General features: G+C 31.8%; 1 protein-coding gene across 1 annotated transcript; it reads left to right on the forward strand.

Moving 5' to 3' along the window:
- The first annotated feature begins 130 nt into the window (after nt 1-130).
- Nucleotides 131-13385, forward strand: LOC145313566 (uncharacterized). Its single transcript, XM_080153024.1, has 9 exons — nt 131-886; nt 1388-1602; nt 5074-5195; nt 5635-5740; nt 7326-7447; nt 8098-8149; nt 9767-10017; nt 11035-11085; nt 12847-13385. The coding sequence occupies exons 1-9, from the start codon at nt 405-407 to the stop codon at nt 13003-13005; spliced, it is 1560 nt and encodes a 519-aa protein (XP_080009150.1). The 5' UTR covers nt 131-404; the 3' UTR covers nt 13006-13385.
- Nucleotides 13386-15735: the final 2350 nt, after the last annotated feature.

Here is a 15735-nt window from a genome sequence, read left to right on the forward strand (position 1 = left end):
TAAAGAGAAATAATAATAGTATGCATAATATATATGTATACATATATAAACCTAAAGTTGAACATAAAAGTCTGGGTTGAGAGTCGAGTAAAGGGGGGCACCCACCTCTTAACAGAGAATACGCCCAAACTAGTCAAGTAGAGGTTGCATACAATGAAACACTCCACTGTTCTCTGTATAAGTGTGTATGTACGTTTAACAAGTGAATAAATGCCCCAAATGAACCATTGCTGCGGCATTGGGGATTGTGTGCGTGAAGCGCAGTTTAATCCGCGCGCAGAGAAACAAGTGAGACACGGGCTTCAAAAAAATGAAGAATCTACAATTTCCTTCAGAAATTTCATTAGTTTATAAATGATTATATGATAATTTGAAAAATAAATCTTTAAGTTTGTTTTATCATTATGGATTTAAGTGACAAAGCAGCATTAGGCACGTATTCAAACGGCGGTAATTTGAACCAAATTGGAACGGATCCGCTTTCAACTACAGTCAACGGCCCAGTTTCGACAGAAAAGCCACAGCCGTTAGATTATATTCATGAACAGGCCAAAGAAAGAAGTTTGCCGTTGTTAAGCTATCATGGCGGAAACGGTAGTGTTTCCTCTACCCGTGACCATAGCAGTGCCACTGCTTTTCAGCCGTTTAGACCTACGTCGGCGGTGCAACAGCCGGTGGCGTTAGCTTCATCCAACGACGCTGCATCATCGCCTCGCAGTTTGTCTATAGAACCCTACCACAGTTCTAGATTTCCCTTTACCGCCGCTGATCCCTATGGCTCGTCTGCGGTGGGGCGTATTGGAGACCCCTATACAGCCGCCGCTGGTCGATATCCAGAGACTTATCCGGTCCCGCCGTTACCGCATCCAGATGATTACTGGAACAGGTAAGGTAACAATGGCGAATAAACTCATTTAAACTCCAAATTCAATTTGTCAGCCAGTCATTCCATAACGCTATGGGGGGAAATGCTATATTTTTTTTTGCAGATTCTCAATGAGCATCCGGTATATAATTTACTTTGGCAGTTGGGCTCTCAGTTATGCTAAAAATATAAATATAAAAAAAATAAAGATACCTACATAAGAAAGTTGTCGTAATTTTTTCCTCCAATACATTTCTATTCTTGATTCTATCCGTATTCCATCTATGATTTTGTGCTTCGCTACTAATGGATGTTGTCATCCTTATTTTATAAGTGGGTATCAATACAAATACGAGAAATAAGGGTTTTGTTTTCAAAATTACTTGGTTAATTTTCTTCAGCAATTGGACATTTTTACCTCATGCCCTGAAAATTATTGTCAGTCTTCCTGATATACCTTTTTTTAAAATGACCTTTCATGTTACTTTTTAACTTCAACCAATCAAATTATGGCAATTTCAGGTACATGGGTCGGCACAGCAGCCAGCTAACTGCCTACCATCCGCACCATTACCATGACAAGGCGACTAAAACAAGTTTTCCTTCCAAATATGAACCCACCACTGCACCTCCGGGAGCTGAAAGCAAATTGGTTGAGAGTTCAGTTAAACCTATAGGATATGAAGTCTATGCTAAAGCAGAGATTCGAACCCATTCAGAGTACACAAATCAACCAGGTAAACGTTGTTTTTTTTACAGGCTTGCTTTTCTGACATGCATATGTGTTTTATTGTTTCCTATTTTTCTGTAAATCATGAACAGAATGCTGATAAATGTCATTTGTCCCTTTCACAGATGAAAAGAGTAGGAGGATTGAAAATTGGATTGTAAATAATACTATTATTATTATTACGTATTTTATTGGTTTTTAATCAGTTTATGAAATAAAATCACAAAAATATTACAAAAATATAAAATTGATAATTATTTACAATTACTACATAAAAATAGATTCGGTTTCTTTCATGTGCTCCGTCGTCTAGTCTGAGTGAGGGCAATAGCATCTTTATCATTAACACAAGGATCTATGATTATCCTGATTCTCTGTTAACTCTGAGCCATCAGCTTAGAACTGAAAAAAAGAGAATGAAAGTTTAAGTTAGAAAAAATACATAGTAGAAAGAAATATTAACGGATATTAAGACAGAATTACTACACTTAAAAAAAAACAGTTTTTCTTAATGACCCTGTAATAACACTAACCCTTTTATCCTCTTATCCACTTATTATATGCATTTTGATATTTAGGAAAACGCATAAATATTGATCTATAATTCTTTAGAAACTCTTTTAACATTGACAATACAGGTTTAATTTTCTTATTTCTACATTCAAAAAGAAACCAAGCTGAAATAATAATTTCTGTATTGATAATTATAGCTTTATAGAATGGTATATTAGACGGTGCTCCCAAGAAAACAAAATTGGCAACCCATGTTATATTAGATTGGTAAAGAAAAGTGTTAAAATATTCTAAAAGTAATTCTGTATTTGATGAGCAATACAGATAAAAATGACAAGAAGTTTCTCTAGGGGTGGGAAGATTTAAAGCTATTGTACATTGTGTACATGCTGGACTAGTGTCACTAAATTTTGATAAATTTGCATTAAAATGAAGAAGATTATTACATAATTTAAAAGCAAAGTCTCTTATGTTCATGGGAAGATAGGATAATCTCCACATGCACATAAACCTTGATTCTCTATTTATATCTATTTCATTACTGAGCCACATGTTTCTAGTTTTAACGGGTTGACAATTTGTTAACATAGATTTGGATATATCTAAGAAGTATCTAAGATCTTTTGCTCTCAAATTGGGCTTTGAAATACAGACCAATATTGAAGCAGATTTTTGAGAAAATTTCGTTTTACACCTATTTAAAAATACTCTTAGATTATGTTTCATTCTTAGAAATTCATTTGGGGTTACATAACAGGAAGATTTCCTGCAAAATTCATCATAATTTAAAACATTGCCAAAGTTTGAAATAAAATTACTTAAGGTAAGATTTTTTAGTTCATTACCATACCTTAACCATGAGTTTATTGTAAAGAAGTTGTTATTAATCATATTTCCCTGATTATCCTTGAATAAATGATTATTAACAACTTGGGCAGCGAGAATGTTTCCACTAAATTTCCAATAATAATCACAAAAACGTAAAAAAGCTTTAACTAGATTGTACAAAATTGGGTTAGATTCTGGAATAATTTTATCGATTTGTATAGATAATGGGTTTTCAGGATCTGCAAGAAATTGTCTTAATTCTTTACCCCATGAATCATTTGCTTTAAGACCTTTTAAAAAAATGCTAACTTTAAGACTAGTGAGAAATTCTTTTGGGTTAGGCAGGCCAAGCCCACCCTTGCTACAGTCAAGAAAAATTCTATCCTTTGCAATCCTTCCCCCTTGTTTAAGAAAACCTACAACACACCTTTCAAAGTCTGCTAAAAATTGGTCTGTTGGTTCAAAAATTGAACCCAGATATGATAATTGTGAATAAAAATATGTTTTTATAATAGAAACCCTTCCAGGAATACTAAGATTGAATAAATTCCAAAAATTACGCAACTTTACAACTTTTGCCAATATTTTGTCCCAAATTAAATTAGTGTCATTTAAAGATTTGTGCAAGCTTAGACCTAAAATTGTAAAATTGTCTGAAATTTCAAAATTAAGTTCTTCAACTTTTCTTATAAAATCAAAAGAAGGTAACCCACCAGTTATAATAATTTGAGTCTTAGAGTTGTTAACTTTAAGGTTTGATAATTTTCCAAAACTGGTCAAAATATCATAACATTTTTGGAGAGATTCTGACTTTACTTCCATGAAGTTTTGCATATCGTCTGCAAAACCACTTGCTACATTTACTTTATTTTCATCTCTGTTAAAATTGTAAGGAATTGAATTTGGAATTTTAAGAGTATTTGATAGACATAATTTTATAACGAGTGGGTTAATTGCAATTTTAAATAAATTTGGAGATGGAAGGTCTCCTTGAATAATACCTAACTTATTTTCAAAATTTTGTGTTAAACCGCAATCAGTCAAGATACAAGATTTTCGGTTTTTAAATGTTGAAGATACCATTAAAATAAATTTTGGACCAAAATTAGAGAAATGCAGTACAGATTGTAAGTAGGTATTTCCTATTGTATCAAATGCCCTCGAAAAATCAATTATTAGACTTGCTAAAGGAGAATTTGTGGAGTTTGATTTTGAAAGCAGTTCATATACATTTATTAAACACTCTTGTATAAAATACTGATCCGAATAAGCTTTCTGAGCATTATGTATTATGGAATCGACAACAGTTTTTAATCTTAAATTTATAACTCCACTATATAGTTTATAAGGAGATGTAAGTATACCAATGCTACGCCAATTTTTAATATTAGAAAGATCTTTATCTCCACCCTTTGGAATTAAATTGCTTCTACTTATATTCATCATACCCCTTAACTCCCCTTTATTTGCCATATAGTTAAAACCATGTAACATTGTATCTTTAATTAAATCCCAAAAATGTTTAATTGACGCCATAGGTATGCCATCTAAACCAACAGCAGCATTTAAATTAGCATTTTTAAGCACGGTTTCCAGTTCAGACATTTGAATAGGTGACTCAAGTTTTATTTTATCTTCTTGCGATAATTTAAAAGGGTCAAAAATTGGATCATTTTCATTTCTTTCAAAAAATTCTTCAAAAGAAATTTCTGGTTCAACAGACGTGCTAAAAAGTTGTTTAAAATGATTAACAATAAAATTTTGTCTTTCATTATCATTTTGAATAATATTCCCTGAGTAGTCTTTAATTGAAGATAAAGATTCATGAGAGTTCTTATTTTTCAAAAGTTCAGAAAAGCTTCTAGTGCTTTTCTCATAATAATACTAATACCTAAAGTTTTCTAACATGCCATGTCATTAGTTGACTTTAAAAAATGGGTATTTTTATTAGGAATTAATGAGTAATTTTTTCAACTATTAATTTTAATTTTATGGGTAATTTTGTAAATTATTATTTGGGATGTACTATAATTTAGCGTCCATTGTCTTATCTCTTAAGCTTATTGGAACATTTCTTACCATATTAGTTTGAAAGTGATCTCCTTTGTCTGTGTTTCCCTCAGATAATTTTTTCTAGGTGAGTCGAATGTAGCAGCCTCAAGTAGACCTCCTACTGAGGTAAAAGTAGAGGCGGAAGGGGGTAGCGCAGCCACTCAACAACACAATCATTCTTCTTATCAACAGCCTCTCAATTACAAGGTTTCTTTTCATACAATATTTGTATACTTGTAAAAATCGAAGCTTTTCTGTAATTGGGGTAGGTCCGTACGTCTGTCAAAGTTAGTCCTGCCTTCTTATTTCAAAGCTTTGCTTTTAAGGATGTAGCCATCCTTGTTTAATAAAACAAGCATTAAATATATATTTGGACAATTGAATAAATCTTGTAGCAAAACTAGTTTTACTAATCATGAGATAAAATATTTTTAAAATTAGAAGATTACTTCACAAGCGCATTTCTTTTTTTTAGTTCAGGAGATCTTATTAACGTACAGAGGTGAATTCTTAAAAAACTTTTGCCCCACTAAAATCAGTGAGGCAAACTGATTTTAGTGGGGCAAAAGTATTTTAAGAATTCACCTCAGATATTTCTTTCTTTTGTTTTGTAAAGAAATATGAATAAACTTTTCCAAATATTTAGGTTGAAACAGATAAAACTGGTGAATATTACAAGGATAGAAATATTTCCTATTCTGGAGAGGGAAGCAAAGAATATAGCCAACCTGCCCATAGTAAGGAGTATGAAGGTAAATTTTAACTTCTTAGAAGCGTAGCTACTCCCTTATTGTACAGGTTGTCGCGATCAGTGAGGGAGGGGACATTGCCATAATTTTACAGCTTTCCAAAGTTTTTATAAACACGTTCTCTCATTAGTTAATGTAGTATAATTCAGTTTTAAGTTTTTGGCTTAAAAGGAGAAACATCATTTACTCTCAATTGCTCTGTAAAAGTTAAGAGAACATTTAAGAGAACATTTATTTAGTTAGTCAGTTGATATTGAGAGTCCATAAACAGAGCACTTCTGATTTGGGGTCGAGCCTTCTTTAGGCCAATTCAGCTACACACAGCCATCCTGCTACTTCAGAGTTATACAGCTAATTAATACCTTTGTATTAATTAGACAGACAGCCATCCTGCTACTTCAGAGTTATACAGCTAATTAATACCTTTGTATTAATTAGACAGACAGCCATCCTGCTACTTCAGAGTTATACAGCTAATTAATACCTTTGTATTAATTAGACAGACAGCCATCCTGCTACTTCAGAGTTATATAGCTAATTAATACCTTTGTATTAATTAGACAGACAGCCATCCTGCTACTTCAGAGTTATATAGCTAATTAATACTTTTGTATTAATTAGACAGACAGCCATCCTGCTACTTCAGAGTTATACAGCTAATTAATACCTTTGTATTAATTAGACAGACAGCCATCCTGCTACTTCAGAGTTATACAGCTAATTAATACTTTTGTATTAATTAGACAGACAGTCATCCTGCTACTTCAGAGTTATACAGCTAATTAATACTTTTGTATTAATTAGACAGACAGTCATCCTGCTACTTCAGAGTTATACAGCTAATTAATACTTTTGTATTAATTAGACAGACAGTCATCCTGCTACTTCAGAGTTATACAGCTAATTAATACTTTTGTATTAATTAGACAGACAGTCATCCTGCTACTTCAGAGTTATACAGCTAATTAATACTTTTGTATTGATTAGACAGACAGTCATCCTGCTACTTTGGTGTTTTCACACACAAATAGACATCCCGCTACTTCAGAACTTTCCAGCTTAATCAATCAGTAGTTTTAAATCATTCTAATATATTTAACCATTTCTAAATAAAGTATACATATTTAATCTTATTTACCCAAAAACTGCATTTAATCCAATATAAATAAATACTTAAAAAAACTGTTTGTATTTTGAATTAAATATTGAATCTACTCTATCATTAACTTATGCAAGTCTGTCTACATCTCATTACTTTCATAACTTTGGAGCCATAGCCAATCTTGATTGGGTTGAACAAACTAATAATAGCGTAAAAACTATATCACTAATAATTCAATCAATATAATTAGAGTGTTTATTGTCTTATCCCCTATTATCCCTGGTCGCAATGGTCATTGATTATTTTCTTTTTGTTCTTTACACTTTCATTTCTTCACTCCCCCAATTTTGCAATGCTTGATTTGTTACAGGTAAATGCTTTACTTTTAATCTGTTGGGCGTAATTGTTCTAACTGTGAGTAAGCTTTTCTTTTAAAATTTTTTGGAGTTTATCCAATCTTTCATAACCCCTCAAAATTATTCTTAGGTGAGAGTAGCCAGCAGGACCAAGGACCAGTGAACTACAGTTACCACAGCCATCATTCATCTTTCTACTCTGCTTCATATCCACCACACCATAACTATCATAATTCTTTCTATCCATCCCAGGTATAATATTATAGTTACTATAGTTATTATTATATATACTATACAGCTTCATATCCACCACTATAACTATCATAATTCTTTCTATCAATCCCAGGTATAATATTATAGTTACTATAGTTATTATTATATATTCTATACAGCTTCATATCCACCCCACCATAACTATCATAATTCTTTCTATCCGTCCCAGGTATAATATTATAGTTACTATAGTTAATATTATATATTCTATACAGCTTCTTATCCACCACTATAACTATCATAATTCTTTCTATTAATCCCAGGTATAATATTATAGCTAAAATATTTATTGCTAGCAGCTTCTCCCTAGAGGCACTTTATTGGGAAGGGGGAGAGTTGACCCGTCACTTTAAATTTTTCAATTTAATTAAAAGAAAGTATAAAAAAAGATTTAGGGGGTTGGCTTTTTTGGCAAGAGTTATTTCTCCCTAGAGGGTTGTGGTACCTTGCCCCTAATAGATGTAAATATTTGTAGGACCTATGAAAAGCTACATTTCAAAGGAGAACCTTATCGGTTAAGCGGTTACCGAGATATTTCGGTTCACACAGACAGACACAGATCCTGTTACTTTTATATAAGGATGTATATTGTATAGGTAGTTATATCTAATCTAATATTCTTTAATCAGGAGGCATCTGGTTTGAATCTCAACATCAACCTAAATTTCAACATTTATCCAGGTAAATATTTTCACATACTTCCCAGGACTAAATAAAAGCTTCTATAAAAAGCTAGATCCTTTGCTTTAACATATATTCAACAAGAATAAGGATATTCCAAGGGCTTACAAGTTTGCCACTTCCTGCAGGTTAAATGATTATTATTAGGTCAAAAAGCTTTTTTTTGCTATTTTTTCTATTTTCACAAAAAATTATAAAAATGATTTAATCTAGTAAACCCGATTCTGCGCCCTTAGCATCTATTGGCTCTGTATTCAAAAGGTGTAAGAAGAAGACAGATAACAGCCTAAAACCAAGACCTAAATCTAAACATAAATTAGACTAATTAAACCATCTTGGGACCTATGTGAATCTTCCATAAAAAAAGAGAACCTAATCAGTTCAGTAAATACTGAAATCTGAAGCTTCAGAAAAAAAATTACCACTCTTTTCAAAAGGATATTTAATACTTTAACGTGATGGTAAATTATTTCAGGGTTTTCACGTATTTTTGGTTAATGATATGAAAATTAATTTGTATGTGGCTGTTATCAGTAATTGTATAGACAATAATAATGTAAAGCTTATCAGAGCATACACCCAAAAATATAACTAGGTCCATATGGCATAAGATATATGTACTAAAAGGCAGGGATGTGGAGATACATAAATGGATTATAAGCTAATCATTTTACTGAATCTGCCTAATATATAAGATGTGCAAGCTACCCTCAACCCAACTTATTATATATCTGCTATCACAAAAATCTAAAAATTTTACTTTTACCTTACAAAAAAAATAATGAGTAATGCACACAAACACAATCACAGACACACACACACACACATACATGGTTATATCTAAACAGGAAGGGAATCTTTACAACAACCATTAACTTTATTAAAATACAGTATTCTAGTTGATATTTATAAGCAACAGCAAATTTTATTAAATTACCAAAAAAACTTTTTAGAATGTACTCCAAAGATTATTAAAAATGTTTGTTTCATAAAATTATTTTATTGATCTTAACTAACACCTAGTGATGTAAGTACAGACCCACTCTAAAGAATAATTGTGCATGCATTTCAATAACCTAAGTAGACAAGTATAAAAAATATTTTTAACACCCCTATGTTTCTAAAATTATAAGATCTAGACAAGATGAAAAACTAACAAAATATCTTTTTTTTATGACAAGGTCTAAAGCTGCAAAATATGATTGTTCCATAAACGTATTTAGTCAGTTCAACTTCTTTGCCTAGAAGACAAATTGCGGTCCTGTGCAGCAGTATAATCTTTATACACATAAAAAATCCATTATGCACATTGAACACACGTTTATAATTTTTTTTACATAAAACTGTAAAACCTTTGCACGACCACATTTGTTCTCAATTCTTAAAAATTTGAAATCCTTAATACATTAATAATTAGCTCAGTATAAAAAAAAATACGTTCTGGCGTTCGGACATGTACTATTTACATGATAGCTTTGTTATTATCATTATAAAAATCATAAACGTGAAAATTGTTGATAGACTCATTAATTATCAATTTATAATAACTTGATTTTAGTTCTTACTACTTTTACAGGTTTATTGTCATAAATTGTTCTGAAGGCACTTATGTTTCAGGTGACTATTATGGCCAATACCCTGGAAGTACCGCAGCCTATCCTTCCTACCCGCCCTTCCAGGGGTACAGCCCGTACTCCAGCTACCCCACACCGCCTGTACCTGCTCCCATACCATCCACAGTGCCTGCCACAGCCGCTAAAGAGACCCGGGTCAGGCGAAGACGACGGAAGGTTGTGCGAAAAGTCGTCATCCATACTTGCTCATACTCGGGATGTAATAAAACTTATTCAAAATCTTCACATCTTAAGGTATTTTTTAGTGTAGTAGCAATTTTACATTTATGACATACAGGTGTGTCAACTGTCTGACCTATAGAGTTGTCACTGAAAAATTGATATAAATACAGTCTCTATAATTAACACAGTTTCTCTCACTGTATATTACACATACATGAATCTTTCCTAAATGTAGTGATATATAAATAATTAATGTTTTCTAACTGATACATCAAATAAATATATTAAATAAAATCCTTAACCCTCAGACAGAAACCAAATAAACAAAAAAGTCTCCAGACAATATTACAATTTCATGACCCCTTTGATAGCAAGACTTTTATCGTTATTGCTTTAAAAAATCAGGAATTTTGGGATAAGGTTATTGACGATAAATTGTTGTTTCACACAATTCTTATGCATGAAAATCTGCCTTAGGTAGATCAAATTATTGTAGGAAGAATGGGAGTTAGTCTAATTTATGAGGGATTGACTCCCCCTTCCCTGGAAAAATGGACTCTGAATTTATGAACTCATTTCAGCCCACGCTTTTAAGTAAAGATATTTCAGTCATGAGTGTATTTCTCAAGTATTAAGGGACAAAGTAAATGTAAAAGAAATGGATATATGTTTAAATGGTTCTATTTGTTGATTGATTTTCAGCAAAATGGTTTGAAATATTTCATTTTCTCTCTGAAATTTTCTACATAAACCCAAAACAAAGCTTTAATTTTTTTTTTTATATCCGAGGAAACTTTTTCTAGTATGGCTTCGAAACCGATTAATTTCTGCTTGATTAGAACTGGTTCTCAACCATACTGAAAAAATCATGTATAGTATCGTATTACAGAAATATTTCAATGAACTTGTTTAAATAAGATCATAAAATTAATACCAGTTTCATTATTCCAGGACTTCGGCCGCTCTGAGCTAACAAAACTGATTTAAATCTCTAATTTTCATCTTGATATCCGTTAAAAGCTGTCTACAAATCGACATTACTGTCATGTAAAATAATACTTTATAAAGTACTCATGTTATTTTTTTCAGGCTCATTTAAGAACTCATACAGGGGAGAAGCCATTCTTTTGTAATTGGAAGGTAAGTTTTTCTTAACAAGAAAGGCTTGTTCTATTATTTATACACTAGTGTCGTGCCTCTAGAGGCCTCTGGGTGGACTTAAGGATGGGGGGGGGGGGGGCAGTCTTAAAGTTAATTTGAAAAGAAAAAGTGAAAAAAACTTTTTTCAGGGAAGAAGCATTTTTTATAAAGGGGCGATATTTTACCGGAGGGTAGTGGTACCCTCCCCCAAATTATTAAATCAGTTAAACGGTTAGCGAGAATGTTCTGTACACAAACAAACAGATACACAGATAGACATCCTGAAATATCCTTAAATTAATTAAGCTAAAAGGTACTTGCTTACTTGTGGTAGACTGGAGCACCGAAACCCCCCCCCCCCCCGCTTAGTTTTGACAAAAATCAAAAATAAGGGGGGGGTAGTTTTTTAATGTCTGGAAAACGGCAAGGAGGAAAAGTGCTCAGCAAGGCAAAGACTTAACCCCCCCCTTAATTTTGAAGAAAATCAAAAATAAGGGGGGGGTAGTTTTTTCACTGTACAACACGCCAGAAAGTTGAGTGAGGTAAATCAAGAAAATCCAGTATACCAGAGGGGAAACCTTATTACAGGGATATTCATGTTTTGGGGCATAATTTCCTTATTTATTGACTTTAGGAGTAAATAAGGAAATTATGCCCCAAAACATGAATATCCCTGTAATAAGGTTTCCCCTCTGGTATACTGGATTTACTTGATTTACCTCACTCAACTTTCTGGCGTGTTGTACAGTGAAAAAACTACCCCCCCCTTATTTTTGATTTTCTTCAAAATTAAGGGGGGGGGTTAAAAACTACCCCCCCCTTATTTTTGATTTTTGTCAAAACTAAGCGGGGGGGTAAAAAACTACCCCCCCCTTATTTTTGATTTTTGTCAAAACTAAGCGGGGGGGGGGGGGTTTCGGTGCTCCGGTCTTCACATGTAAGCAAGCACCAGCTAAAATTATAATATTCTACTCCTATCTTCATGAATAAGATGGCAAAATCTATTTAACAAAGTTGTAATTTTATGGTCTGAATCTCGTAAAGGTGGTCTGGTTATGTTACGCTTTTAGGGGAGCTTTATGTATGACTTCTAGTGGTTTTAGGTTATTATTGCATCATTTCTTTCTAAGAAATTCTGCAAGAGGCTATGGGCGTTCCCGCTTTTAAAAGTAGATGATAGTAGATATTAAATATTGATATTTTATATTGTTTGTAATGTTAATAAACTCTTTTTCCTTCTGACTCAATATTTGTTTTAGCTTGAAACTATTGAAAATTATAATACAAAGCAAATTTACTTAAGCAATACTTGTCTTTAATTTATGGCTTAATTTTTACGCAAATGGCTTAATTTTGAGTTATTAACAATTAGATTAATTTTTAAAGAAGTGTTCATGGTCCTCATAGCCTCTATAACATCCTCTTAGACATATATAAAGCTTTCCTGAAAAGAACAACCAAATCATAAGCTTGCTGAAGGGGGTGTAGAATTGGAGTCAACACCAACCGAAATATGGCCTTCTTTCATCTTTTTTCAGCCCTCAAGGTTTATACCCACATGGAAAAACCCTGTGCACTCACCTGATCACTAAATAATTCCTTCATTAAATGATATAAGGCAAATGTAACATTAGAGATAGATACATTATAAAAAATAACAATTAATTCCTTGTTTATGATGTTTTAGATTTTTACTTATAAACAGACTTGTTCTTACTTAGCTAATGTTAGTCACAAAATCAAAACCTTTTAACTTTGCAGGATTGCGGCTGGAGATTCGCGCGGTCAGACGAGCTGAGCCGCCACATGCGGAAGCACACCGGCGACAAACCATTTCAGTGTAAGCTGTGTGAGCGAGCATTCAGCAGGAGTGATCACTTGTCCCTACACATGAAACGGCACATGGAAATGATTATTTGATTTTCATGGATTTTTTGAAAAAAAAAATTCAAAGATATTTTGCTTTTTTATGTTATTTCTAATCTTATATTTAAATGGTTAAATTATCTAAATGCTCAATTTACGATAGTAAATGCTAAATTTAATCTTTGCCATAGTAATTTTGAAACAAATACTCTAAAATTGTGCCATATTGGTGACTCAAAATACCCTTTTTATAAAATATTTCAGAAGCACATTAAGATGTTAAATAAAGTTATGTTATACTTTAGAACTATTTAGTCTACTTAATAATCTGTGATTTATCTATCTATTCGCTATACATACCTATATGTTTGTTAATTTTTATATCTACCATCTTATAAATTTACATTTTATAAATTTGACTAACAATTATAAAAGATTTTTAATTATTGGTTCTACATAATTATGGTTTATCCGTTTGTTTAGCTTTATGTCTAAATTTGTTTATTTGTTTTCTATGAAAATAATTGTCCTTGTTTAAATTCGAATGAAAATGATTATTTTGTACCCAAATTTATTTGAATAAAAACCTAGTTGAAGACCAAATTAATTAATTATATAGTTTCCTATACAAATTTAGGTGGAAAAGTGAACAATATTTGGTAAGGTTTAAGGCGTTGCCCAGTTAAAAGCCAAGAATAAATGAATTTCAACAATATTACGGTCTTTATTTGATTTTTAGTCAACACATTTATAATTTTTTTGTTGCTTGTTTATATTTTGATAAAAATTAGCACTTTACAACAAAAATGACAAGAAATTATTTATTTTCTTGTTGCAAAAGTGCCTTCTCACGCTGCTTGACTGTGATAGGTCGCTTGTTTGTCCAATAACAAGTCTTTATTACACAAGAGGGAGAGGAGGGAATTAAGAGAAGAGTGTTTAAGAAAACCAGTAGTGCTGCCTTCCCTTTTTAATTAATTTTACTTTCTTTATTTTGGCGACAATTTACACCCCACCCCCCCCCCCTATCTCAAGCCCCCCGTTTAATGTATCTTAAATAGGCCTTTATGTCTTGGATGAAAAAGCAAAATGTTTTCTTTTTCTACAAAATATTATGAGCAAAACTTGTCTACAATCTTTTAACAGTTAGTTTTTAAATTGTTTAATGTATGATATTTGTCAATTCTTGTTTTATTTTTAAAATGTAAACTCCTTAATATAGATTTTTCGGTTATTGACCTAAAAGTGTTTGCTTTTATATTAAATTACCCCAATTATTTTACAATATATTTGTGTATAAGATAGGGAATTTGGGGACATATTTATGCTTGTAAAAATTCTCCTTTTCCACTAATTTTGATGAATTTTCATAATTTGTAAGTCCTAAGAAACAAAATCCTAGTGTGTATAAACTTTAATTTATAATTCTATCCTGGCCTTTTTCATCTAATTGCAAAATTTTATTGGCTAAAAACATAAAGAATTTATTTAATTTAAAGAAAAACTTAAATATGATAAAAATGTACCTCTAATGTCACTAACCTAATGTCATGTCAGCAATGAACAATTTTATTTCATCCAATTTCAATGCATATGATTTAAATAATGACATTTCTTTATTATGTCATAGAATCAACATAAATCATTGAAAATGAATGTAGTCAAGATGCTACCAGAAAAGAAAATCCTAAAAAGGTCAAATCTGACTTCATAAAAAAAAGGATCCAAAGGAAAGTTTAAAATTGAATTAAATTAATCTCACTGACCGGTTATATTTTTCAGCCAAGGCCTGGGCAGACAGACAAACAGACTAAATCAATTAAAAACTTGAAACTCACCTCACCATGACATGAAATAAAATTAAATCAGTTAAATTTTCATTCATTAGTTTTATTTTAAAATTTGTTGCTTTTGTTCAAATGCATTTTAGTTGCTATGGGTTTAGTTTTATTTACTAAGTATATTTGCGATTACTTTTATTGGGATTACTAGAAATAGGAGAAAAGCTACTGTGAAAAATACGAAGAATCGCTCCTTATGGAGGGATGTCGTGGAAAGGACTATACCCCTTTTATTTAATGAAATCTTCTAATTTTTAACATGTACAAAACGGCCTGCTGTATTGCATCAAGATCCATGACAGATCTATATAGGAAATAAACGTCTATAATCGAGCTCGAATTCTCCAAGTAAGTAATGTTAAAAACTCATAGTGCTCCAATAATCCCTATTAAATTCTCATTGACCAGAATGATTAGGCCCATTATTCTACTTTTAGCATCATTAATTCAGTTTTTTTAATTCATGTTGCTATTTGAATAACTTTGAAGTATTTGATTTCTATTCATAACACAGAAAATTTAAATTTATAATAAAGTAAATCTAAGAAAACTTAGTTTTAATATAAATTGATTCGTGCGACACTCCCGTAATGTGGTCTGATATTAAACTAAACATATTAACCCTTTCAGGACGAAAATTTGAAATGAAAAATATTAGGTGTATATTCTTTAAAAAATGTTAAAAAATTAAGCAAAACGTTATATCATGTATTGTTACATTAAATATAGATAAAACAAAAAAATACTGAATAAATCAGTTAAACAGATATTATAAAATAAGACGTTAAAGTCATAATCTTTATGTGCAACTTAATATTCTTAAAAGAAAGAGGGAGAATGGGTCGATAGAGAGAGAGAGAGAACGAGGGGATAGAGAAAAAAGAGAGAGAGAGAAGGGGGGATATATATATAGAGAGAACAGGGGGATAGAGAGAGAGGGAGA

The sequence above is a fragment of the Acartia tonsa genome, chromosome 3, assembly GCF_053477335.1.
Source record: "Acartia tonsa isolate MP-2025a chromosome 3, ASM5347733v1, whole genome shotgun sequence".
In the NCBI taxonomy this organism is placed as follows: domain Eukaryota; kingdom Metazoa; phylum Arthropoda; class Copepoda; order Calanoida; family Acartiidae; genus Acartia; species Acartia tonsa.

Excerpts from the sequence above, each read along its gene's own strand:
- LOC145313566 (XM_080153024.1), top strand. The coding sequence starts at position 405 with ATGGATTTAAGTGACAAAGCAGCATTAGGCACGTATTCAAACGGCGGT. Across the intron at positions 5,741-7,325 it reads CCATAGTAAGGAGTATGAAG|GTGAGAGTAGCCAGCAGGAC; the intron begins GTAAATTTTAAC and ends AATTATTCTTAG. Across the intron at positions 7,448-8,097 it reads ATTCTTTCTATCCATCCCAG|GAGGCATCTGGTTTGAATCT; the intron begins GTATAATATTAT and ends TTCTTTAATCAG.